The sequence below is a fragment of the Periplaneta americana genome, chromosome 1, assembly GCF_040183065.1.
Source record: "Periplaneta americana isolate PAMFEO1 chromosome 1, P.americana_PAMFEO1_priV1, whole genome shotgun sequence".
Taxonomy (NCBI): domain Eukaryota; kingdom Metazoa; phylum Arthropoda; class Insecta; order Blattodea; family Blattidae; genus Periplaneta; species Periplaneta americana.
In genome coordinates this window covers 98,699,838-98,725,181 of record NC_091117.1, presented here as the reverse complement: position 1 = coordinate 98,725,181, position 25,344 = coordinate 98,699,838, and the positions used below count along the sequence as shown (strand labels likewise).

The window sequence follows — 25,344 nt, the reverse complement described above, 5'->3', positions numbered from 1 at the left end:
TCGATTATTGTGACTTTCTGTTAAGTGACCTAAGTTCTAAATTGTCAGACAAGTTACAGCAAGTTCAGATACGTGTGCAATATCCGACGATATGATCACATATCACCGTCCTTCGCAAGTCTTTCGTGGCACTGACTCAAAGAACGTCTTTACTCTTTCGAATTCTGGACACCTCAATATCAAATTACTTTTCGTCTCGTTTCTCTTATCTATACTCTAACCAAGACGAAAATACCAGGTCACCTATCTGTGGCACGCTTACCTCTTCATAGAACATTTTGTTACTACTCATCTTTTACAGTCTCCACCTTACGACAATGGAATTCTTTGTCACAAAGTACGTATTAGGGGCTGCAAGATAAAAATAGCTTAAATAGCTTAAAGGATAATCTTCTTAGCAATTCACTCTAATTATAGGCCTACTGACTTAAACGGTCACTGACTACATGGTAACTTCTTTCTTTAGACATGCATCCTGAAAGTGCTGTATTTTCAGAATTGTCTCATAATAATCTCTTCCCGTTATCTAACATTATTTGAAATATATTAACGTTCTATGTACATTAGTTTAATTTGCTACACAGTTTGTATTTCATTGTTTAATTAATAGTTCATAGTATTTTACTGTTTAATTCATAAGTAACTCTTGCATTGACGTAACTTTTATCGAAATCAAATTGTTGTGTTCCTTGTAGCTTCTAAGTTTATTCATATGTAGCCTATGTATACTTTTTGCTCATCGAGTGGAAGAGAAGGCCTACGGCCTTAATTCTGCCAGCTAATATAAATCATTATTATTATTATTATTATTATTATTATTATTATTATTATTATTATTATTATCATCATTATAATAAAACATACAGATTAATATGGAAATGGTACAAACAAAACACATTACATCATATATCCTAACCTAACATACAAACAGGCATAAAAGTGTATCATTCAATAATTAGCATTATCCCTTCGTCAATTCATATCATAAACTTCAACAGCTGATGTTCTAAGCTGTCTCCCCTAGAAGGGGAACAATCCAGTCTTTTTATTCGTATTCTCTATTTCTCATGAGGGAACCCCTATTCCGACTTAGCATCGAGGGTAGTAGATATTTTCTCCATAGATGTTCTGTTTTTTCACAAAGACTAAAAATGGTATTTAGAAGGCCTAATAAGTAACAAATCGACAATTTTATTATGCATTAGAGCAGTTTAAATATTTCAGACAGTTCCTGAAATGTAAATTGCACTTTCAAACATTTGTTGTGCTTTATTATGTCGTTCAAATGAAACCTTTTCTCTGAAGTCTTGAAAGGTAATTTTTAGTTTACAATACCAATATTTTTATTAAATTAAATTTTACTACTGCAATTAGTGTTAAAATAAATGGGATTCTAATACTGTTGTAATAAGATTTCTTGGTTTATGTAATTTTATTAATTTATTTATTATTTCGTTTTCTGTAAAATAAATAATTTCATGAATTATAGTTGCTATATTGTTATTTATTTATTTATTTATTTCCCTCTTTCTCTCTCTCTATCTCCCTATTTATTTATTTATTTATTTATTTATTTAACCTGGCAGAAATAAGGCCATCAGGCCTTCTCTTCTCCTCTACCAGATTTTAATCATTAATTATTATCGCTAATACAGTAGAAAGAAAGAAATCAAACTTATCGGTACTGTCTAATACTCGCCACGGTTGTTAACACACTTCTCACACTCTGACACCAGGTGACGGATACCGGCTTCATAGAATACCTGGAGGTGAACTAATATTAATAGCATTTTGCACCTCTTCTCACACTGTGACACCTGGTGACGGATACCGGCTTCATAGAATACCTGGAGGTGAACTAATATTAACAGCATTTTGCACCTCTTCTCACACTCTGACACCAGGTGACGGATACCGGCTTCATAGAATACCTGGAGGTGAACTAATATTAACAGCATTTTGCACCTCTTCATCCGATGGAAATTATGGTTCCCCTGAGGCTTTTCTTCACTGGCCTCTCGTGGCCAAGAGATCTATAAACGGAATTTGTTAGTAGCTCAGGGGCAACAAGCTCAACTTGTGATCTAAGGATACGCTAGGGCGTGGGTTCGAATCCCGCTTGAGCTATTTCTGGACTTGGCTTCCTCTGAAGTTTCCCAGTCTGTAAAGCGAAATTCTGGTAATCCCATAGCGAATCTTCGGTCTCATCTCCTTATCACCAAATTTTACATACATTAGATAACTGCGCAACTTATTAATATTAGAGGAGAAAAATTCGCTCCGGCGCCGGGTCCTTGGTTCTACGTACCAAGCGCTCTCTCCATTGAGCTATGCCGAAGTTCAATCCACAGCACCGGATCGAACCCCTCTCCCCCTTTGTGGCCTGACTCCAAGTTGCTCATGTATGTTGACATTTTATATGAAGTCAACTGCCATTATACAAGGAGCGCACTCAGGTGGTCGGGATTCCACAGTAATATGCACAGTAATCTGTACACTCAGGGCCAGGGTTCGATCCCCGGCGCCGGAGCGAATTTTTCTCCTCTAATATTAATTGTTACCATAATAGATGTATTCTGTAGGACCAAAAAATAATAATAATAATCTTTATGTAGATTGCGCAACTTATATAGGGTTGTTTCCGATCTCTGATAACGAATTTGAATGACGTCATGTCATGAATCACACCGACAGCTGAATTGCGGCGAGAGGTGACAGACCAGTAGTGAGTGATTTCATAATCAGAGTGAACGGTGTATCACAGTAGCAATGCCCAAGAAAATCGAGCCTTTTCGAGAGGGGTATATAACAACCTTTCCGATGCCAAGTAGCCAAGTAGCCTACAATTATGTGAAAATCATAGGAGCCTGCAAAAACGTGGTTTCGTTATTTCCAAGAAAGACATCTTGTGCGTACTTAATAAAACTGGAAAAACTCGGATGGGATTCATTCCAAAGTGGAAAAAGCAAGCAAATCCACCCCTCGTCACAAGTCGGCGCACCCCACGAGATGATACAAATTAATTCCATTTGAGCTTTACCAATCTTATTAAGTACACAGAAGATGTCTTTCTTGTAAATAACGAAACCTCGCTTATTGCAGGTTCTTTTATTTTCACTTAATTGTACTTGACATTGGAAAGGATTGTTATGTACCCCTCCCAGAAAGGCTCAATTTTCTTGTGAATTTCTGCTGTGAGTCGCCGGGCACTCTGACTATGAGATCACTCACTACTGGTCTGTCACCTTGCGCCACAGTTCAGTTCAGCTGTCGTGTGACTCCTGACGCACATGATGTCATTCAAATTCGTTACCAGAGATCTGAAACAACCCTGTAGCCTGCAGCGTCGTTAAATAAATTATAAAAAAGGAAAAGCATCCAATAGATGTGCGGTCAGAGACTGAAGTTGAATCTGCATATCGAAGCCAAGGCAAATGTTTATGGCTGACAGAAAATGATGCCATTTCGTACAAGTCCTCCATGTAAATGTTGCAGATCAAATTGAATAGCAATGAACTCATGGCCATGTCAGTATTTCGTTAGAACCTAATATTGAATTAGAAATAGATAGTTCTCGGGCAGTTTTGCAGAATTTCACATATAATATGACCGGAAAGTTGTGCAGAATTTAAATACTTTCCTGTTTTGAGTTTTCTTTTGATGACGGCGAGGGACTCATCTATAGGAGTGAACACTGGCGCGAGTTGGATTCCGTGAAATGTATTCGACCATAAAATTCAAAGGAAAGAAATTTCTTCACTTGTACCAGCATGTTACAAACAGAATGAGGCCTTCTTGTCTCGTATTGTAACAGCAGAGGGAACCATTTTGAAGTTTATCATTCGTTATTCTGAATCTCTTCGGAAAAAATCATAACTGGGTCAGCTGGGAAAGTGGTGATCATTGTCTCTCGTGTCTTTAATGTCCAAAGAAACAACCGTCAATTCTGCATGTACATTAACCCTATCTACATCCTCAGAATTTATATTTTAAATTCGTAATTGATATAATTAAAAATATGAAAATATTATTTATTGTCAATTATGAATTCTTCTATCTTATCGTGTTATTGTTTAATCGTTTTACTGATAGTTTTACTAAAACACGAAAATATGTCAAGGTGGACAAAAAATATTATCTTTTTATTGAAATAATTGTTCAAAAATATACATTGACATTTCAATTTTTCTCTTTTATTATAGTACATACTATTTGTCGATTACAATGTTAAAAAATGGTTCAAAATTAAACATTTTTATAGTGGTCACAAATACCCCCCTCCCCCCGTTGGTATTGGTACTGCAAATTATTTAAAATAACTTTGTATTTCTAGGATTAAGACAATGAATTTTCCGTTTTTTTTTTTTTACATCTGTGAAAAAATTGTGCATTATTTACTGGCCACTCCTTGTATTCAAAGCATGGAAGTTCGACGCCCGTAATATCCTGTAAGATTTGTGGTGAAGAAAGTGGCTGTGAAATAAGATTTCTCAAGAGTCCTTTAGTTTTGTCTGTGACTTAGTCTCTGAAAAAGAGATTATGTAAAGAACTATCTAACCCTCCATAAATCATTATTAGAAAGAGTGGGAACACTACTGCAACGCATCAGCACGCCAATATTTCCCAAAGGCCATATGTGACTCTCGTTCGGATGTGGGTTCTAATTTCGCTTGGCTGATCATCTTTTCATCAATTGTTGTTTGGTGAATATATGCGAATCCTCGGTCACATCTCGCCTCAACCTAAAAAAGTCACTAATTCCGTATACACTAGGTAACTGCATTAAATAACCGATTAAAATATGTTTTCCATCAATGACGTAGCTATGGTTGGTAACAACAAACCAGAAGTATTGTTGAGTGAAGCTACACCCATACACGTGCTGACACAGTCCGTACTAGGTTAGAACTTGTAGAAAGAAGAACACTTTCACAAGACATGACGTCACAATGATGGAATTTCTGTTTGCAGCTCCGTGCCGTGTACAGTGCTTTCGACAACTTCTGCGTTCTCCCGAATGGAACCAAGAATTCATACCTGAGAACGCCGCCAAATAACCACGGCTACGTCCCACCTGGGGTGGAGAGGTGAGCATTCGCACCACAGCCCGACAATGTAATGGCACGTACTTCATCAGTACTTCTGAAACGATTAGCTGTACAAAAATATGTCAAAGTAATTACTCACGTTGTTCCAAAATTTAGTTTGCAAGATATTTTCTGTTTATTTTATCGTGATAACTTAGAAGCAATTAAATTTACGTTTTTTCGTAGAGAATTAAGTAGCTTTCTTTAGTCCTATATTTGGATAGAATAAAATCTTTATTGCTTTAACAAAGAGTGCTTAGAACATAGTCTAAAAATTTTACTAAGAACGATTTCTCAGTTTTTTCTTATCGGCTAGGAGTGGAGATAAGTACATGAATATGGTTACTGCCAGTTGAAGTATCTATACTAATAATAAATCTGTAGCCGAAATTTTTCTGGTAATTTTCGATTTTCCAAAAATAATTGGTCCTAACATACAGAGTGTAACAAAAGTTTCTGTAACAGTATGTTAAAATTATTCTCTTGTTTAGTTTCCATTTTCTCAGGAACCATGAGCAAATTTTATGGTGTAGGAGTTGGTACTACTTGATTATGGTGTGATGCAATCCTTTATTAATAATTTGGATGAAAATATATTTACTGTCAAATATTTGAAAAAAAAAAAAAACTAAAATTTTCACTGTACCAGAAACTTTTGTTACACTCTGTATATAATTAACCACCCTGAAACCAAAAATCGCTTTTTTTTTAATTTTTGTTTGTATGTCTGTCTGTCTGTCTGGATGTTTGTTACCTTTTCACTCGATAATGGCTGAACCGATTTATATGAAAATTGGAATATACATTAAGTTCGCTGTAACTTAGATTTTAGGCTATATCACATTCAAAATACATTATTTAAAAGGGGGGTTATAAGGGGGCCTGAATTAAATAAATCGAAATATGTCGCTTATTATTGATTTTTGTGAAATATGTTACATAACAAAAGTCTCTTTAAAAATTATTTCCGATAAGTTTTATTCCTTGCAAAATTTTGATAGAAGTGATATTTAATGAGATAAATGATTTTAAAGTTAAAATATAATGCCATCTAAGGCGGTGTAATGAAATGAAAACAAATGACTACGTCTATAAGGGGCCTTGGACAACAACAATCGAAAGCTATGAAACATAGCCCTCAGAGAATGTTTCTGTGTTTGTATGAAGTAATATCGAAAACTAATTTAACCCATTTGTATAATTAATTATTATTTCACCATTGGAAAGTGTAGTTTCTCTAGATGGACATAATGCTATAATGTTATTACAGTAACTTCTGAGTGCTCTCTGGACCAAAATGACCGCATTTTAATTATTTAAATACAATTTAAATTAAGTAACATATTAAACGATTTATCCTTCTATCAGACATGAATGTTCCCTGGCTCAAGCGCCCTATTTTAATTATGTAATTACTTTATATTTATTTCTAACAGGTGCAGCGGAGTGCACGGGTACGGCTAGTTATTAATATTAGTATTTTTCTACATGCAATACAAAAAATATATAGGCCTACATATTATGGACGTAGCGCACACCCGTTTGAGCAAGCTTGTGTTCGGGGGCAGTTTCTATAAATAACTAATGTATTAAATAGAATAAAACAAAAATGCAATAAAATTACAAAACCAATCAAATATAAGTTATTACAAACCAGGAATAATTACGAAGTTAAAACTATAGAACAAAGTAAAGAGCGGAATATAAGTTGGAATGAATAAGTATATTGAAAATAAGAATAAGAAAAGAGGAAAAATGAGATGAATACTGCTTAATTTTATCCTTACATTTATTAAAATTACCTGGGTCACGCTTTCTTATCACAGTGGAGTTGCATAATCTTGGCCCGTTACGCTGGCTGTGATTTATTCTAGTTTTTTTTTTTTTTTTTTTAGGTTCAGCTGAAGAAGGACATATCAAATGTCAATTTTTTTCTGGTAAAATAAACATGTGGTCCTTCTTTATATTGAAGTAAATGGTAATTATGAACTATCTATCCTAAAACACTATGTCATCCACCGCTGTCGTCCACAGTTAGTACGTCTGACCTTGAAACGCGTGGGCCCGGGTTCAAGTCCTGATTGGGAGTTTTTCCGCGAGTTTCCCTCAACCAATTGTAGCAGAATTTCGGTTAACTTTCGGCGTTGAACCTCGGACTCATTTCGCCATCATTAATTCATATATCATCATTCATACAATAGCCCGGTTAAATTCACAGTGCGGCATGCTATACTTGTACAAAAGCGCGGTCGTTCGGCTAGCCTTCTCATTCACAGAATAGGAGTAGTAAGCACGATAAGTCTCAGGCTGCAGTGTAAGCCTTCGGGTTCTTCCTCCGTACAAGAAAGAAAGAAACATTATTCATATTAAAGTATTTTACTTTTAAATTAAAATAAATTAGCTAAAAAAAGCGATTACGAAGAAAAGAAGAAAAACTTAAATCATACTATATAAAAGATAGCTAAGAGGTAAAGGTAGTCCCTTCACGCGGCAAGAAGACACTTGGGGAGCATGGAGTAGCGTCCCATGATTCTTGATCTTTACACTAGAATGAGGTGGTGTGGTCGGCACCACGCTCTGACCGCCTTTTACCCCCGGGAAAGACCTGGTATCGGTACTCAATTTTATAGGAGGCTGAGTGACTCTCGGGGCCATTTTGGAAGTTTGGCAACGACAAAATCCCGTCACCTACGGGGATTTAACCCCCGACTTTCCAGTCTGTAACCAGCTGCTCTACCAACAGAGTTAATCGGCCCCCTATATTTCGTAAGAACAGGACAAATACAGAAATCACATCACAAGTCACGTTTTACTTTCTCGTGACTGCAAATGAAAATGAAGTAATTAGATGTTACAAAAATATTTCGAGACAAAGCATTCTCCATTGGAAGCAATGTACTATAGGCCTGCTCAGCGCATTTCGAACTGACGGATCAAGGTCACGTACAAACCATGCACGAGTCACTGAATGAAAACTGTGAAATGAAGCACTGGTAATTCCGGTTGTTCCAGCTGACTTTAGTTGAGGAGAATGGTCCAGGATTGGGGGTAAGCATGAGCGACAAATGCGGTCCATTGTTTGACCTTGATCCGTCAGTTCGAAATGTGCTGAACATAGGTCACTTAATTAACAGAGATAAATACATAATTATAATATCTGTTTCTGTTACTTAGACATTTGTTCATGATTTTTTATTTGAGATATTGAGGTAAAAGTATTGTAAAAGGTAAAGGTAAAGTCAATCCCATGACAGGCCAAACGACCCAGAGACTCCCACCTTTACAGACAATCGGCATTTAATGGCAGTAGGGATGTCAGTACTACGTGCTCCCCGCTTTTACTCCCAAGGAAATGTCCCTGGTACTCATTTCTGTTACAGGCTGTGTACACCCCCGGGTCACAGTGAGGCTGGAAGGATTAGATCAGGCATTTCCAACCCCTGGCTCTGTGACGTCACACGTCTTTGCTTTCGAGCTCCTTGAGTCGGGAAGCATAGCTATAAGAGCAAATAGGGGAAGTGGCAGTGGAAGGGATGGAGATGTTTAAATAGCGGAAACACAACATTACTCTCCTTCACGTGCTCTACTAACTTTGCTCTGAAAGAGGAAACGCGCTCCGACGTCACAGGTTGGCGAGTTCGAAATGACTGGACAAATCCATGGCAACCCGCGACCTTACGGTTTGCACCGTGACGCTACTGCGCGCCCTAAAAGTACTATAACTCATAATATTAGTATCATCAAAATTATAAATAGCAATTTTCTTTTGTTAACGTCCAAAATTTTTTGTAGATTTTCGTAAATGCTGAAACTTCTTCCAATAACTTTTGTATGTCTCAAAATGATTAAAAGTTTAAATGTGACTGAAACAGGAGCCAAATTTGTGCTGTGAATTAATTTCCCTACTCTAGAAATTTTCTAAGAAGGGTTGGTAGTACCCGAAATTACAGCAAAGAGACTATTAAGAATAATTACGACATCGAACAACCGTAGTAAACATCGCACACTATTTAGAGGACGTTTTATGCACTTTCAATATTGTGCTGTCTTTATTGACAAGAGTATTTACAAACTATTGCATAACCTTATATTCATCAAGGGATGCTTTTACTGAAGATATGTGTTATACTGACTACTGCAGGAATATGACTGCATTAATACATATCGTCGTTGTTCCTGCAATAACTCCTGTGTGCAAAATATAAAATTTTTCAGTAGGAAGAGAAAACACATTTATTCATCCTATGGCAGCCGTACATAGGAGCCTGTGAATTCTTACATTTTCGAAACAAAGAAATATAATTACATATAGATTTTATTATTTTCTGTATCACTATTTAAGGTATTTAATAGAGCAAAAATTTGAAAATCGATAAATATGTCACATAGGAGTTATTGCAGGAACAACGACGATATAATATTATGAACCTGAACATTTTATGAAAAAGAAAAAAGTTTAAAATCACAATTAAATTTCAAAATTTCGAATTTAATTAAATCCTTTTTATACGTTCGGTAGAAGGACATGGCACAACAAAAAAGAGTGGGAGTATCCTTACGTGTGTCAGGAGTTTTGAATAAAGATTTTTAGTAAAATGTCGGACACTGTATTAACAGCATAGTTCATCAATTTTATATATGCTTTTAACCCTTTGCAGCATAGTGGTTGTTCAGAAGAACCACAGTTTTCTTTCTTTCTCTACAATTATAGCACAGATGTTCCACCAGTGGCGGTTCCACGGGGGAGGGAAGGGAGGAACGTCCTCTTCACATGTTTCTTCTTTTGAAAGTAAATACCAAATAAAATATGCACCTCGAAATTCGAGGAAGATTCGATAATTTTTAAGTTCACAGCTATAACAAAACCTCGGTTGATCGAGTTTTAAACGATGCGCGCTCATGCGCTGCTAGAAAACTGTGAGAAAGATGCGAGATTGTTTGTGTGGAGGAAAGTCAATCTATTCCTCCTTTACTGCAGTTAACACACATAGACAATAGCGCACTAGCGGCCAGAGAAAGAAGCAGAGTTTTAAAGCAAGTAAATGAACGGATAGGGAGGAGAACCTCCTCTGAATCAGTGCATGGGCGGGAAATAGAAACCGACTGGTCGTGCAGCAAGCTCGCTACCGCTGCCATCTAACGATGTTGCATTCAATCGGACTATAACACATCTAGGAGAGGCACAATAAAAACAGTTTTAACGCAAAGCTATGAAAGACACCATATAAACTTTTTTTTATAAATTATAAATCAAAAATATTATTTATTGCACTTTATATAGGCTACTATTCGTGGTTAGAAACTTTCAAGGATATTTGAAAGTTAAAGTTGGGTTCATATAAAACAAAGACGAAGTAGTTAGTTCTACGTCAGTATCGCAGATCTTTTGGCCCCTGAAATTCACTTCTATTCATTGTCTACTAGACAGGGCAACAGCCAAGTTGTCAGTTTTGTAGAAATATATTTGGAATTGAAAGTAGGTACTCCAAACTACATTATTTTTAACATAAAAAATTAATCGGTCACCGGCAGCTTTGAACAATAATGATAGTATGACTTTACAAGAACCGACATTCTTCAAAAGCATGTGATATTGAACTTGTAGATTATACATGTGGGTGGGTGCAGTGTTCTCGCTTTCTTCAGATTATTTCCCATTTTCATTTCCGTAAAACGGTTCCGATTACGTGTTAATAGCTATAGTCTCTTCCAACACGTGTGATGCTGTAGTGTGCTCGAAAAATGCTGCGAGGTTGTGAATTTCCTTGTAATTGTTAATTTGTGCAATTATTCAACAATGAATGGAAGTGAAAACATAATATATTTTGGAAAATTTATGAATCTCAGTTTACAAGAACAGATTATTGCTATACAGAAAGGAAGGCCAACCCCAACACTATCTGGTCTTGCATGTATGCATGTAGGCTAATTTTTAGCATGTTTCATTCAAGAAGGTATCATTTCGTGCTGTTAACTTCTTTCCTCCTCTTAAGAAATACGCAGGAGCCGCCACTGTGTTCCACCATGCAACCATCTCTTGGGGATACATAGAGGTGCCATCTGTATTCAACGTGCAAAGTGGCACTGTGTCTGAACGATAAAAACTGCTTTAAATTGTATCATCAAAAGTAATGAATGACTGAATGAATGGTATATATGAACTATAAAAAGAGCAACATTAATAAATTATACATTTGTAAAACCATAGCAAAAGTCACATTATGATAAATGTCACACTATATCAAATTTCTACTGTGGCATAGTGGTCGTTCAGAGTGACCATCATTTTTTTAATTGTGTGCAGAGTTAAAATTTTGAAAAAAAAAAAAAAAGTTCGAAACTTTGTTATGATCCATAATATGAAAAACATAAAAAATTGCATTTTGTTTTCATTTTTTGGCTTACTGTGGTGCAAAGGGTTAAGAGACAAGATGACTGACATAATAATTAGAAAAACTTTCTTCACAAAACCGTATCTAGTTGAATGAAAATATTACGGTTTCGAAACAGCCAATAGTTAGTCAACATGTTTTTCATACCACTCGCCCAGAGAGAGAGGGGGGGGAGGGAGAGGGAGAGAAAGCCCTCAACTTACCGATTTCGTCCCGACACGAGAACGTGGCTCACAGATGCCGCTAGTACCAATAATAAGCATAGATCATTTCGTTCGTCAGAGAATATGCAGGTTGCACCACAGGCGGTGGATCTATAACACCACGATTCAAAAAAAATGGTGCGAAAGTAAAGACCTCTAGCGAGAGTGACAACAATGGTAGAAGATCAATAATTATTCAAAATAGTAAAAGCAACAGGTCTCAAATTAGTGAGTGTTTATTTGCTAGCTCTTGTCATCACACCAGAGAAAAAGTGTAGTGCTGCACAAAATAGCGACTCGAAGAAAGCAAGAGGAGTTTTGTGTCATGGAATTCACACGAACGGGGACCTGTTGTGACAGTAGAGTGAAACTTTAGGGTTGACTTTGGACGATAGAGTAAACACGATACGAGCCGTGTACGAACGTAGTCCTAGCAAGTCAACAAGGCGGGCTAGTAGAGAACTACAGGTGCCATAATCCACGGTATGACGTATCTTATAGAACCGTAATAATACCTTTCCAGAAAGTTTGATCAGCCATGCAGGATACGACTCAAAAGTCTCTGGCCTCCGCGATCGCCAGACTTAACCCGCGACTTGTTTCTGTGAGGGTATATCAAATAATTCGTGTGTCACTCGCATGCCGCATCACAAAAGCAATGGAGTCAATATCCGAGGACGTGCTGGCATGAGTCTCAACAGAACTGGAGTACCTCTCGACATCTGTCTTGTCACCAACGGGGTTAAAATCGAGCTTTTTGTAGTGCATGGGTAAAATTTGGAAGTTAATGCGCATTTTCATGTTAATACAGTTGTGTTAAGTTCGTTCATTCCGAATAAATCAGGTTTACTTTTGCACCATTCTTTTTTAATCATTTGTATTACAATGCACTCGGATGATGATGATGATGATGATGATGATGATGATGATGATGATGATGTACAGTTGGGATGTCACAGGGGGAACCGAAGTACCTTGTGTTGCCTGAATCATGGGCTTGCCCAACATAAGTTATAAAATTCAAGGTGGATCGGCCGGGATTTGAACCTGGGTCCCCTGGATTATAAGCCCAGCTCCCTAGAATTGAGCTATCTTAGAGGTTTCGAATTGTAAACTCATTACAAGGATTGACATTTATTATTATTATTATTATTATTATTATTATTATTATTATTATTATTAGGCTTCAGGTCTGTTCCGGTCTTACAGCAAATCTTTCCATCTCTTCTTCGATCTTCTGATCTCTCTCTTGCCTATAGAATTAGGCCTACAGGTAGGCCTATGTATTATTTTATATATGAATGGGTTATTTATGAAAGGGCCTAAGTCGCTAATTTTGTGAAAATGAGTTTTTAATGCAATACTGCTCTTTGGGTGTAGATACATCGATTTCGATATGAAGAGAACTAAGTTTCGCACTCTAATGCTTAGTATTATAACCTAGGATTTGTCGTTTGATTTTGAAAGGAACTAAGTCAATGACTTAGATCGTTTCAAAACTAAATATAAGTTTTCAGCGTGTTGAATAAAGACATTCGATTTGTTCTCTTAAATTGCTGTTTTGTCATTATTGGGTAAGCGAATTGGTTATTCTGTATTGCATGCTGTCTCCCTAAAAAAGATACAGAGACTTCAGAATCTTCTGGTTTTTGGAAAGGTACCAAATGATGAACGAGGACTTAAGACGTTGTTCAACATACTAATTCTTTTCCATTAAAGCAAAGTCATTATACTGACAAACAGTATTTTAATGAACGACTGAAAGTTAAAAAGATGTTCAACCTATTCAGAGAAAAGAATCCAGAAACGGTAATCAAATATGAACTTTTACTATAAAATTTTTAAGGAACGGTTTGATTATTCATTTGGAAAACCTCAAATCGACACCTGTTGTGACTGCGACGCTCTGAATTTCAAAATAAAGAGTCCTTCTCTTAACCCTGTTGCTAAAAGGGTAGCAACAGCAGAAATGACTATACACAAAAGGAGAAGTGAAAAGCTCTATAAGTGCATGAAAGAAACCGATGAACATGTGCTAGTCTTTGCTTTGATGTTATGCAAAACATTAGTTTACCAAACATCCCCGTCCAGGATCTATTTTACCTCCGCCAGCTATCGCTTTCCTTTCCGTACACACAATTTGAAGGATGGTAAAGCACATTTCTATCTTTATCATGAGGGAGAGGCTAAGAAAGAACCTGATGAAACTTGCTCATTTCTTTTGCACTACATAAAGAACAATGTCCCTAGTACAGTAAAAGAACTTCATCTCTATAGTGTCTCTTGTGGTGGACAAAACAAGAATCACACCTTGTTACGGTTTTGTCTGGCCTTGACTGATTTAAATAAGTTTGAAATAAGGGAACGTTCATTTCTCACATGTGATCGAGATTTCAGTCACGTAAAGAAAGTCTTGAAGAAGCATGATCGCTGTTATATACCAAAACAAATATATGAAATGATAATATCATCACCATACCCCGGAAAATTCACAGTTCATATGGTGTAACCTCAATACTGTTTTCAATTTAAGGACTGGTGGCCCAAATACTACAGAAAAAATTGTAACTCCTTAGAAACTAGTGGTCCTGAGACCCTAGGGACAAGAGACAGTGTTTTACCATCAGTAAATTCATGAAGTTTCAGTATGATCATAAAAGAAAAGGTACAATCATTGCTTCACTGTTTATTGGCGGATTTCAACAAACATTTTTACTTGGTTCACAAGGCTCTACAGTAATGTATGTTTTCCCTTGAAAAAATAAAGTATTATTTAAAAAAAAATTGGTCATTAAATATTTGTTTATGCAAGGGCCTATGTTTTCAGATTTCAATTTTTTTTTTCTAAAAAAAAATATAATCAGTAAAAAGTTAATACCTGGCTGGTGAAATTCGTTTCAAAGTATAATTTATGATAAAATTTTTATTTCAGCCTTAATTTCAAAATTTCAGACTATAAGCAGTTTTTCTTAAATTGCCAACAATTTAGTATTCATGACTTAGGCCCTTTCATAAATAACCCATTCATATTATAGTCGATTCCATTGTTTCCAAGTGTTGCATCCATTTGTCTCTATATTCTTGAATCCGGTCATTGATTGCATAAACATTCAGTTCAGTTCTAATATGTTCGTTCCTAGTTAAACTAACCTAGTGCTTCCTTTTGTTCTCCTCAAGAAACTCATTACAGTACTCTGGATTCTAGATTGAATTGATGAAGACATTCTGAACGCTTTAATCCATGATCCATCCATGTCAGTCAACCCAAGAATTGGCAGGTGTGATGAAATGTGACCAGTCAATCATCGTGCGACATTTACATTCCATGGGCAAGTTGTGAAAACAATAGATATAAGTGAGTGGCCATTTGTGCTTCTCTGCTTGCTTGTCATCAGTTAGCTCGTGAACAACATCGACCATTTCTATCCAAGACTGTTACTAGTGACGAAAAATGGTGCATTTATGTCAACATAAAAAAGCAATGGTTCAGCACTAACAAAATAGCAACACTCTTTACAAAAGTTAGTAAACCATTCACAGATGATGATGATGATGATGTTATGCGTCTGGTGGGATAAAATAAGGTGTCGTGTACTACGAATTGCTTCCAGGAATGTAACCTTAACATTTATTGTCAATAACTGGGACGTCTTGCGGCCGCAATTTAAGAAAAACGACTGGGAAGACTGCATCCATTGCTGCTGCAACACAATGCATGCCCGCATTCTGTTAACATAATGAAAACAGCCATGCAAGAACTTGGTTGGGAGGTGATTTCACATCCTCCATATTCTCCCAATCTTGCGCCCTGCAGATTTCCACCTTGTTCATTCTCTATTCAATAATCTTCGAAGGAACTTCTTTGATAACGAAGATGCTTTACAAACTTGGCTTGGCGACTTCTTTAACTTCAGTCCAGCAGATTTGTTCAGACGGGAAATTGAAAAACTATCCCAGCATTGGCAGAGAGTCATAGATAATGTAGGAGATTATATTACTGATTAATTTGTCTTCTATTCATCTCAAATAAAAAATCTTGTTAGAGCGAAGAAATGTTACGAACTTTTGCATCAACCCAATATAAGCGCCATTTGCTTCTCTCTAGTTCTGTGCGGAAAATATGGTATGAATTTTCTTTTTTTCTTTCTTATTTTCTGGTAGTGCCATGGCACTATAGCACTGCCTCTAGAGCTCTCTGTTATTAAGGAATGGACGTCATAACGTGGCCAAGACTTCATGTATGTATGTATGTATGTATGTATGTATGTAATGTACATGTGATATTAGGCGATATGTTTTATATGTACAGATAAATACTAGACGAAGAAAACTTACCAAATAAATTAATGAATTATATCAATAATAATAATAATAATAATAATAATAATAATAATAATAATGATAAGTGAGCATGTTCACTCATTGTAACTGTTTAACAGCAAATGCAATCAGTCGCTTTTCCCTTGTATTCTATCTGTGTACTCCATTAGACCTACCGTTGATGTCAAGCCACTCAGTTTAATTTATTATCGTGTCTTTACTTTTCAGCTGAATTGCATTGTTGTGTCTTTGACAGTGAATACAGGATTATCTTGGTAACCTATGTTTACTTTTCTGTTTAGCAGATTCACTAACGAACATGTGGAAGAAATGCGACACACTTTCAACATCACATGGTTAGATCGGCAGTTACCAGAATCTGAAGTACCAGGATTCCAGGCTGCGGTGATTTCCCTAGCACAAGACTTCCAGAAATTGGCAGCCCTTTTGCTGCGAGCACTAGCATTAAGTTTAGGTATGAACAACCATCAATATACAGATGACCCGTAAATAATGTCATTCATTTCAGGGGGTTATTCTTTGAGATAGTACCTACTTGAAACAATTTTTTTTTTGTTTTATTTAATGACGCTCGCAACTGCAGAGATTATATCAGCGTCGCCGGATGTGCCGGAATTTTGTCCCGCAGGAGTTCTTTTACATGCCAGTAAATCTACTGACATGAGCCTGTCGCATTTAGTTGATTGAGCACATTGGAATTCAATCAATGGCTTTCCCAAAACACACTATGAAATATTTTATATAAAATAATTTTTATCTCGAAAAGAAAGTAAAAACGAGAAAAACTGTATTAAATTTTGTTTGAAATATCTCAAAGAATAACCCTCTGAAATTAATGACATTACTTACGGCTCACCCTATATATAATACTTACCCAGAGCTGTAAGTGAAATAATCAAACAGGAAACCTGACAAACTAAAACGAGGGAAGTATACGACTGCCAATGATAAATAAACATTGCCAAATTGCTTGCCTACATAGCACCTTCAGCTGTGTGTACATTAGGATGACTAGACGTCCCAATTTTAAAGGGATTGTCCCTTTTTTCAGCCTCTTGTCCACTGTCCCGAGAAAAGTATGTCTCGTTTTTAAAAAATGGCGTCCTCTTTCCCTAAATTATTGTTAAAATGTTTCTTTTCCTTTTATTTTATTTAATAATTACGTAAACCATTTATTAATTATACATTGTATCCATCAGATGTCAGTCAAATTGAACATTGGAAGGAGTGTGATGTTTAAATTACAGAGAGGTGTAGTGAAACATTTCAAATTATGAAAGGCAAAGACATTAGTTTTACAAACATAATTCAGATTGTAAGTTTTGTGTTAGGAATACCTGGCACCAACGCATTATCAGAAAGAGTGTTTTCATTGATGTATTCAATTTGGTCTGACGAAAGGAACCAGTTTCCAGTTGAAACCATAAAGGCCATGTTAATCACAAAATGTCATTTCAAAAATATGTCTTGTATGGATTTCTATAGTTTCCTGTAGGAAAGTCCAACGCTTCTAGAGCAAATTCACTCGTCAAGGAAATATGATGTAGATTGTACAGTTGATCTTCATGGAGAATGTTAAAATAGTTAAAAGGTAATACGAGGCAAAAAATTTTGTTATGAAACAAGTTCAGAATACAGTGACATGGATATGATGTAAGGTCCAATTGACCTGAAGTATTTTTAAACAGATAAGTTAACCTAATTAACCCAAACTAGTTGCAATATAAAAAATTGTCAACAACAACTTAAATCAAGTATTCATACTACTCTATAATGTATTTGCACAATTGAAGCATTAGGCCGAATAATGGTCTATGTTACAATTTTTCAAAATCGAATTTTTAATGGAATAATGCTCTATATAGTCTTACACAGCTGTCACAAAAAATGGTTATTTCAATATCTGTACCAGAGGTGCTTCTACACGAGTTACAACTATGAATTTCTTTTTAAATTTAAAAACCATATTGGGTTCGATAAGCCATACAAGTTATCAAAGTTTTATTGTTTTATTGTTATAACTTGACAAGTTTGACGGCTTTAACAATAAAACTTTGATAACATGAATTTCTTGGTTGGAACAACGGTCTATATCACTAGTCACTTCTAGTGTATCCAGTTGTTTACATCGTATCGGGAGTGCGTTCTCTTTAAGAATACTGGGTACTTGAACTCTGTGTATCAGGTTTCAGTTGATCTATTACGTAAAATGGTAGACTGCAAGACAGTAACGATTTCTATGGTAGATATTGACCTGCTAAATAAATCTAAAAAAGGATCCAGATAAATTAATATCATTACGTGGAAAGATGTGTCACGAAAGTCACTGAGGGATAGCAGTCTTGAGTATACAACAAGGAAGACGAAGTCGCAAGTTAGTGCATAAGATCCCCCAAATAATGTAAGTTCTTGTGTGTTACTTTTGCAGTATTTTATTAGTTGTATTTTAATTTACAGTTTAACTAGTGTTAGTTCGTCTATGTTGTGTTTTGCCACTTTACCTAGTATTAGTTGGTCTATGTTGTGGTTTGCCACTATAGCTTATCTTAGAATTTTATCACGGTATTTCGTTTCAGGAACATATTTGTGGAAATTCTTGTAAGGAGATGTGCTTACAGTTTGCTCTTGATGTCAGAACGCAGTTGTTTAAAATGTATTACTCTTTTACAGTCACCATTTAACAACTGTGATTATTACTGTCTTCATTACCGTATTAATAAAATTTATACTTAACAGATAAACCATCTGTTGGGATGAATACTGAATATTCGGGATGGGTTCAAATTCCATCCTCCAACAATTTCTCAACTGAGTGTTATTCATGTGTTATTGTTACAACTTTCAGTAATTTAATGGTATCCCTACATCTCAATACCACAGTTATTTTCTAATAATGGTGTTATTATTTGATCAATATTGTATGTTTATTCATAATATGACATTGAGTGTAACTTTAATAAATTGCATGGTGTTAATTCATATTATTATATAGCATTTAAAAACAAATACAGTACCATAATCATTTTGTTCATAATTTCATCTTTTTATTGATTTTGTATATTTCATAATATTCTGATTGTATAAAATTGTTTATTGTCTGTATTCTCCAGTAGCATTTCTGTGTAGAGTTAAAAATGTTACAAACTTCTATGATGTGTAATATGACATTCAGTAACACACAATCATTTAGTACAAAACATATTGATGGAATAACGGTCTATGTTGCCTATCCAATAGTAAATTTCAGGTTGGAATTACGATGTAACATCTCTGTTCCTCCTGCACAGTTAGCAGATTATAACATAGACCATTATTCAGCCCAACGCTTCAATTTATAGCTTACTTATTGTAAACAGTGTAGTATTTATTACTTTAAAATAAATAAAACTGGACCTTGTTGCTCACTGACATTCAGTGGTGATATTCGGCCAGTTTGCACCGGTTCGGACGAACCGGTTGTTGAATTATTTCTAGGTAATATTTGCAATTACCATGGACATATACCGTGTATGTTTAACATAGGTACACATGAGAGAACTGGTTGTTCAACTTTTTGAGTATCACCACTGCTGACATATAAACTCAAGTAAAAATGAATGTTTACATAAAATGTTGATTCATGTCAACTTTAATAATAAGTCCCGTTTTTTATTTCGGAAATATGGTCACCCTAGCGTACATGTGTGTGCGTGAGAGAAAGAGAGAGAGAGGCAGAGGCAGACATACAGGAAGAGAACTATAGAAGAAGTAGTAAAACAGTAGTTGTCAAATGCCACGAAATGGTGATGTAATAGAAATGCAACCCATACACCACTATCGCAGAAAGAAGGGTGGAGTGGGTATCTCCTCAGGTATCGCAGTGAATGACAGTGCAGAGACGGACTGTGACCGTGACCGAAAAACAAAAACAGTATAATATTTATCACTTATTAGCTACATGCACTTTATCACTGTTAACTTTTCCCCTCCTATGCATTATTTTTGTATAATTAAAAAAAGAAAATATATTTCCTTAATCACCATGGAAGAGTCCAACACTGTGGAGTAACAGTTAGGATTCCTGACTGTATAACAAACGAGACCGGGTTCGAATCCTGGTTGGGACAAATTATTGATCAACGTTTTTTCCGGGGTTTTTCCTTCAGCCCATTAAGAGAAAAAACTGGGTAACTTTCGCCACTGAACCCTGAACTCATTTCGCTAGCATTATCACCTTCATTTCACTCAGATGGTACATAACCATAGCAGTTGAAAAAACGTCGTAAAATAACCAGTTAAAAAACATGGAAGAAAACAGTGCCGGTACTTTACATCAGCGGACTTTTGAAATCAGAAAAATGTACCAGGCTGACCATGCAATTATAGCCTAAATTACTCTACATAAATAGAAAAATGGGGGAAAGGAACTGGCCACCCTACCCCATTATCTCCTGGTCTAGTTGCCTCATGAGTGATGCCTTATTGGTATTACTTATGAGGTTCAAACCTGTCTTCAGACAGTTGATTAAACAACAAGTCGAAAAACGCAGAAGCATTTTACCCTGACAAAAACATAGCAGTCGATACGTTTTATGTTTGTTTATCAATGAAATGTTGAACTTACATGCAGGGGCGTATTTTGCGGACTACCGGGGCTACCGGCGGTAGCCCAAGGAAATTACAAAAGAAAAAGTTTATAATATAACATAATGTAATAATTTTGTATTATTAGTTTTACCACAGTAATTAAAATTAAGGTAATCGTTAGATTTATATGCGCTCTCTGCTCTCGAAAAGAAACAAGTTGTCAAGGCGGCATCGCTGGAGAAACCGCTGCTACGAGGGGTAGCCTGTGACTGTTCCGCTAACGATGTTCTGTCGCACAACTGCCCGTCCCCCTCTCCCTTCTGTTTCCATCGTGCAGTGTAGGCTGGGTGAGTTGCCGCTCTCGTGATCGGTTTCTTCGCAGGTGCGAAGCAACAATACGCTTAGTACGCTGGCTCATCAATGTGATTGCGTTCTTGCAGTGCAGTATTTAAAATTTGTGATTTGTTCGAGTGTCTAAGAGTTATATTAATTGTGAATTATTAAGTTTTTAATTTCCCAATTAAGTGATATTGTGAAAAATATGGCAGAACAAGTTTCTGGAGAGGTTTGTGTTGAAAATGACTGTGTAATAGAAGGTTTATTAAAAGTGCCTTTTAACCGTCGTACATACAACGAGAAAGTTGAAATTGTGAAAATGGAAAGACCAACTCCTGAGTTAAATTTGTCCATGGACGTAAAAGAAAAACAGCGTGAATACACACGCCATTTCACTTCAACATCATATGGTAAGTGGAATTGGTTGTGTGGTAGTTCTAAACTGTCTAAACTATTTTGCTGGCCATGTTTGTTATTTTGCCCGCGAAACTAATGTGTGGTCAAAAGAGGGGTTTTCTAATATGAACTCCCTTCGAACGGCAGTCCTAAAACACGACAAATCAAAAGCTCATATTTGTAGTAGCATGAACTTTGCAAACTTTGGGAAGACAAGAATTGATTTACAGCTAGATAAGCAAAAAGCTCTACACATCAATTAACACAATGATCTTGTGAAAAAAAATCGGGAGATTTTACTGCGTCTTATTAACGCAGTCTGCTTTCTAGGAAAACAAGAATTGGCTTTTCGGGGTCATAATGAGAGTGTGGAATCAGACAATAGAGGAAATTATATTGAATATTTAAGTTCCTTAAGTGAATTTGACCATTTACTGGCCAATCATCTTGAGAGTTCAACAGTATTTCGTGGTACTTCTCTCGCAATTCAGAATGACTTAATATTTGCTATAAGTGGGTTATGATAAAGAACATAAAATCTGAAATAGAAGAAACACCTTTTGTGGCCATTGTTGTTGATGAACAAGTGACTGCTCTAATCAGAGTCAATTTTCCACTGTTTTAAGATACGTCGACAGTACTGCCAATGTTCAAGAACGGTTTATAGGATTCACAAATGTCAGTTCGGACAAAATTGCTGCTGCTTTGTTTCAGCATGTGGAAGGTGTTATAGCAGAATACAATGTCGGCAATAACTTAATTGCACAGACATACGATGGTGCTTCAGTTATGGCGGGAAATATTAATGGCTTAAAAACAAAATTTCAAGGAAAGTATCCTCAAGCACTATTTGTCCATTGTTACAGCCATGTTCTCAATTTAGTTTTGCAACAAACTACTTCATCCATTCCAGAATGCCGCATTTTTTTCAAAACACTGTCGGGTTTAGCTGCATTTTTCTCATCATCTCCTAAAAGATCAGAAAAACTCAAGGAATTTATGAAACAGAAACTCCCAAAAGTAGCACCAACTAGATGGGATTTTACATCTCGGCTCGTAAATACAATGAAGGAATACAGAGAACAACTGACTGTTTTTTTTTTGAAAATATCATTTGTAATGACTCTGAAGAAAACTGGGATGATGATGTAATTATGCAGGCTCAAGGATATTTGTATTTTTTCACACAGTTTCAGAATATATTTCTTCTTGAAGTCTATGCTAGAGTGTTCGCACATACAGATGTGCTCTTCAATATTCTTCAGACAAAAAGTCTAGACATAGCATACTGCTTGCAAGAGGTATCGAAGTTAAAAAATACTATATCCGAGTTCAGACATAGTGGGTTTCCGTCCATATGGAGTAATATGGAAAATGAAAATTCTTCAGCCAATACAATGGAACCACCATTAATGCGAAGAAAAGGAGACGATGAATTGAAATACAGGCAGCTGTACTACAGCATACTAGATCGTATGCACATGGAAATTACTGACAGATTTTCTGATTATGGAAAGCTTCAGTTCACACATCTTCTAAATTCTCAAAAATTTTCTGCTTATAGAGAAAACTTCCCGAATGAGGCACTAAACAAATTATTTCAGTCCTATAACAGTCACTTTGATCAAGTGCGTTTGAAAAATGAATTAAGTGTAATATATTCAGCAGAAATCTTTGATTTTTCGAACAAACCTATCCATGAAATATTATCTGCCATATATGAAAACCAGCTGAACCAAGTTATTCCTGAAGTCCTTAAATTGGCAACATTAATTGTGACAATACCAGCTACGTCAGCATCGGTAGAAAGAACATTTTCTGCGTTGAAGAGAATAAAATCCTACTGTAGATCAACTCATACACAAGAACATTTATCCGGCTTGGCACTGATGTCCATTGAAAAGTCATTTCTACAGAAACTTCGCAAGCGGCCCAACTGTAATTTCAATGACGAAGTCATCAAAGTATTTTCGTCCCAATCAAGACGTCTGAAATTCACATATAAATAGGTAAGGAATTTTATTATAGGGATTTTAAAATATATTTTGCGTAATAATAGGGTCAGTGGTAGCCCAGACCCTTAAACCAGTATACGCCACTGCTTACATATAAGGGCATGGTAATCTTTATGGCGAAAAGAATAATGACGTTGTACATTGCTCTTTTGTACTCAATTTAACATGTTCTACAGTAAATAAAGTACCTATTTTTCGCCATCAGCATGAAAGAAAAATTGTACCTCCCATAGTTCTGAAAATTTACTTTTTTGCATATTTGTTTTCTGTTTTGAAAGAGACATTTCGAAACGCAGTACCCTACACACTTACAGTAGGTATTACAAGTGAACATCTGCTGTTGATATCTTCTAACGAAGTGAAGGATTAAGAAGAGGGTGGGGATATGATGCCATCATTAGGCTTAAGTAGAGGCAGGGGCATGTGTCGCGACACAGCTTTTGACAATCACTGTCGTAATGTTATATGCAAGTCAGTAATAATTAGGAAAAATCCATCAGTTGCCACTTCTCCATTATAACAGGAGGTTATTACACTGTGGAATGGAGAGCATATGAACTGCAAGGCAGACACTGATAAGCTACTGGCAAATGCCATGTGAGCCACAGAGTGGAGTCCCCTCAGTACAATAATCTCCCTGTATATGACAATATACATTGCACATTTTAATTAATACTGCACGTCTTTAGGATATTATTATCCTGTTTAGAATACTATGCATTCGCGATTTTAATAAGGTAAAAACATTCATACAACTTCCGTATCCAGCACTTTTATTAAATGCTGCCGATAACGTTTCAGAACCGCCTTAAAATCAGCAAGTCACAGTTGTGTTTCTTGATAAGACACTTTGTAGGGAAGCATATAACTTCAAGTAATTTAAATAAAGTCTGTAAAAAACCTTTCGTGTTATTATTGTTAATGTAATATTTCAGCTTATCTTACTTTTGAAGTTAAGTATTGTTGTTTCGTATTTCCGCTCTGAGTAGTTTGCAATAATATTTAGTATGCCGTGATAGATAGCAGTTTGGTTTTGAACTTCATTACAAGGAAAGATAATGATATCTTATTGCTGTGTTTTATAATTACTAATCATATACATAAGTAATTCTGTTTTGCAAGTTATTCAATTTTATTCGTTGAATAATCTTATTAAATTGCACTCGTAGTTTCATCTAATTAGTATAATTTCACGAGCCCGAATAATTTTACAATAAGATGAAACAGCGTTCCAAGTTCCTAATATAGATCTTATGTGGACTAACTATTGCAGACCTGCAAGCAGAATATTTCCTCAACTCCCATCGCAACATGTTTCACGAAGGAAATTCATCCTGTATGAGACTGCTGTACTACCCACCATTTGGTGCACCACCAACACCAGGAGTTACGAGATGTGGGGAGCATGCGGATTATGGCACACTCACGCTCCTGGCCCAGGACTGCGAAGGAGGCCTTGAGGTAAAGAATGCTGAGTTTCTTACTCTCATGGACATTTCATGACAATAACAATTTGAGAAAACTCACCTTATTACTTCGGATAAAGGTTATATTGTCATGTAAATTTAATATTATTCAGCGATCAGTATGTATATGAAATCAAAAGATTAAAAAAATAAAAATACTCAAATTGCGAAATACATACAGAAAAGGAAATTCTTGTCTTCTCAATAATCCAGGTATAATAAATGGCAATATAATCTAATCATGACTAAACAACAGGAAATGCTAAGGTTACCAATCTGTTTACTCTCAATTTTACATTCACTTTAAACTCGGATTTTCCTAATCCTACCCCTCTCCCTCCAATCTCTTCTCTGTCTCAATTAAAATGCATGCATGCATGGTTGGAGGTTAAAATGCTCAATGCAAAAATGTCCATACATGAAAATGTCCATATCATATTACTGTCCACTGGAAATAATGTACAATTTATTCAAGGTCCACTAATTTGATGACATAAATGTCCAGTGTAAAAAAACTCAAATATATTTTCCAGAATTTTACT

General features: G+C 35.9%; 2 protein-coding genes across 3 annotated transcripts in view; one reads left to right on the top strand and one right to left on the bottom strand.

Annotated features, from left to right (window-relative positions):
* The window catches only part of LOC138698629 (lipid storage droplets surface-binding protein 2-like), a 466,618-nt gene that overhangs the window by 296,425 nt on the left and 144,849 nt on the right, over nucleotides 1-25,344 (bottom strand). The window lies entirely within an intron of this gene.
* Nucleotides 1-25,344, top strand: part of LOC138698622 (uncharacterized) — a 285,035-nt gene that overhangs the window by 236,628 nt on the left and 23,063 nt on the right. Inside the window, exons 3-5 of one of the 2 annotated variants that reach the window (XM_069824710.1) lie at nucleotides 4,972-5,087; nucleotides 16,308-16,477; nucleotides 24,610-24,797. In XM_069824710.1, coding sequence (XP_069680811.1) covers nucleotides 4,972-5,087; nucleotides 16,308-16,477; nucleotides 24,610-24,797 — 474 coding nt within the window. Of the gene's footprint in view, nucleotides 1-4,971; nucleotides 5,088-16,304; nucleotides 16,478-24,609; nucleotides 24,798-25,344 lie in introns of both variants that reach the window. The other variant, XM_069824700.1, reaches the window with a different exon arrangement.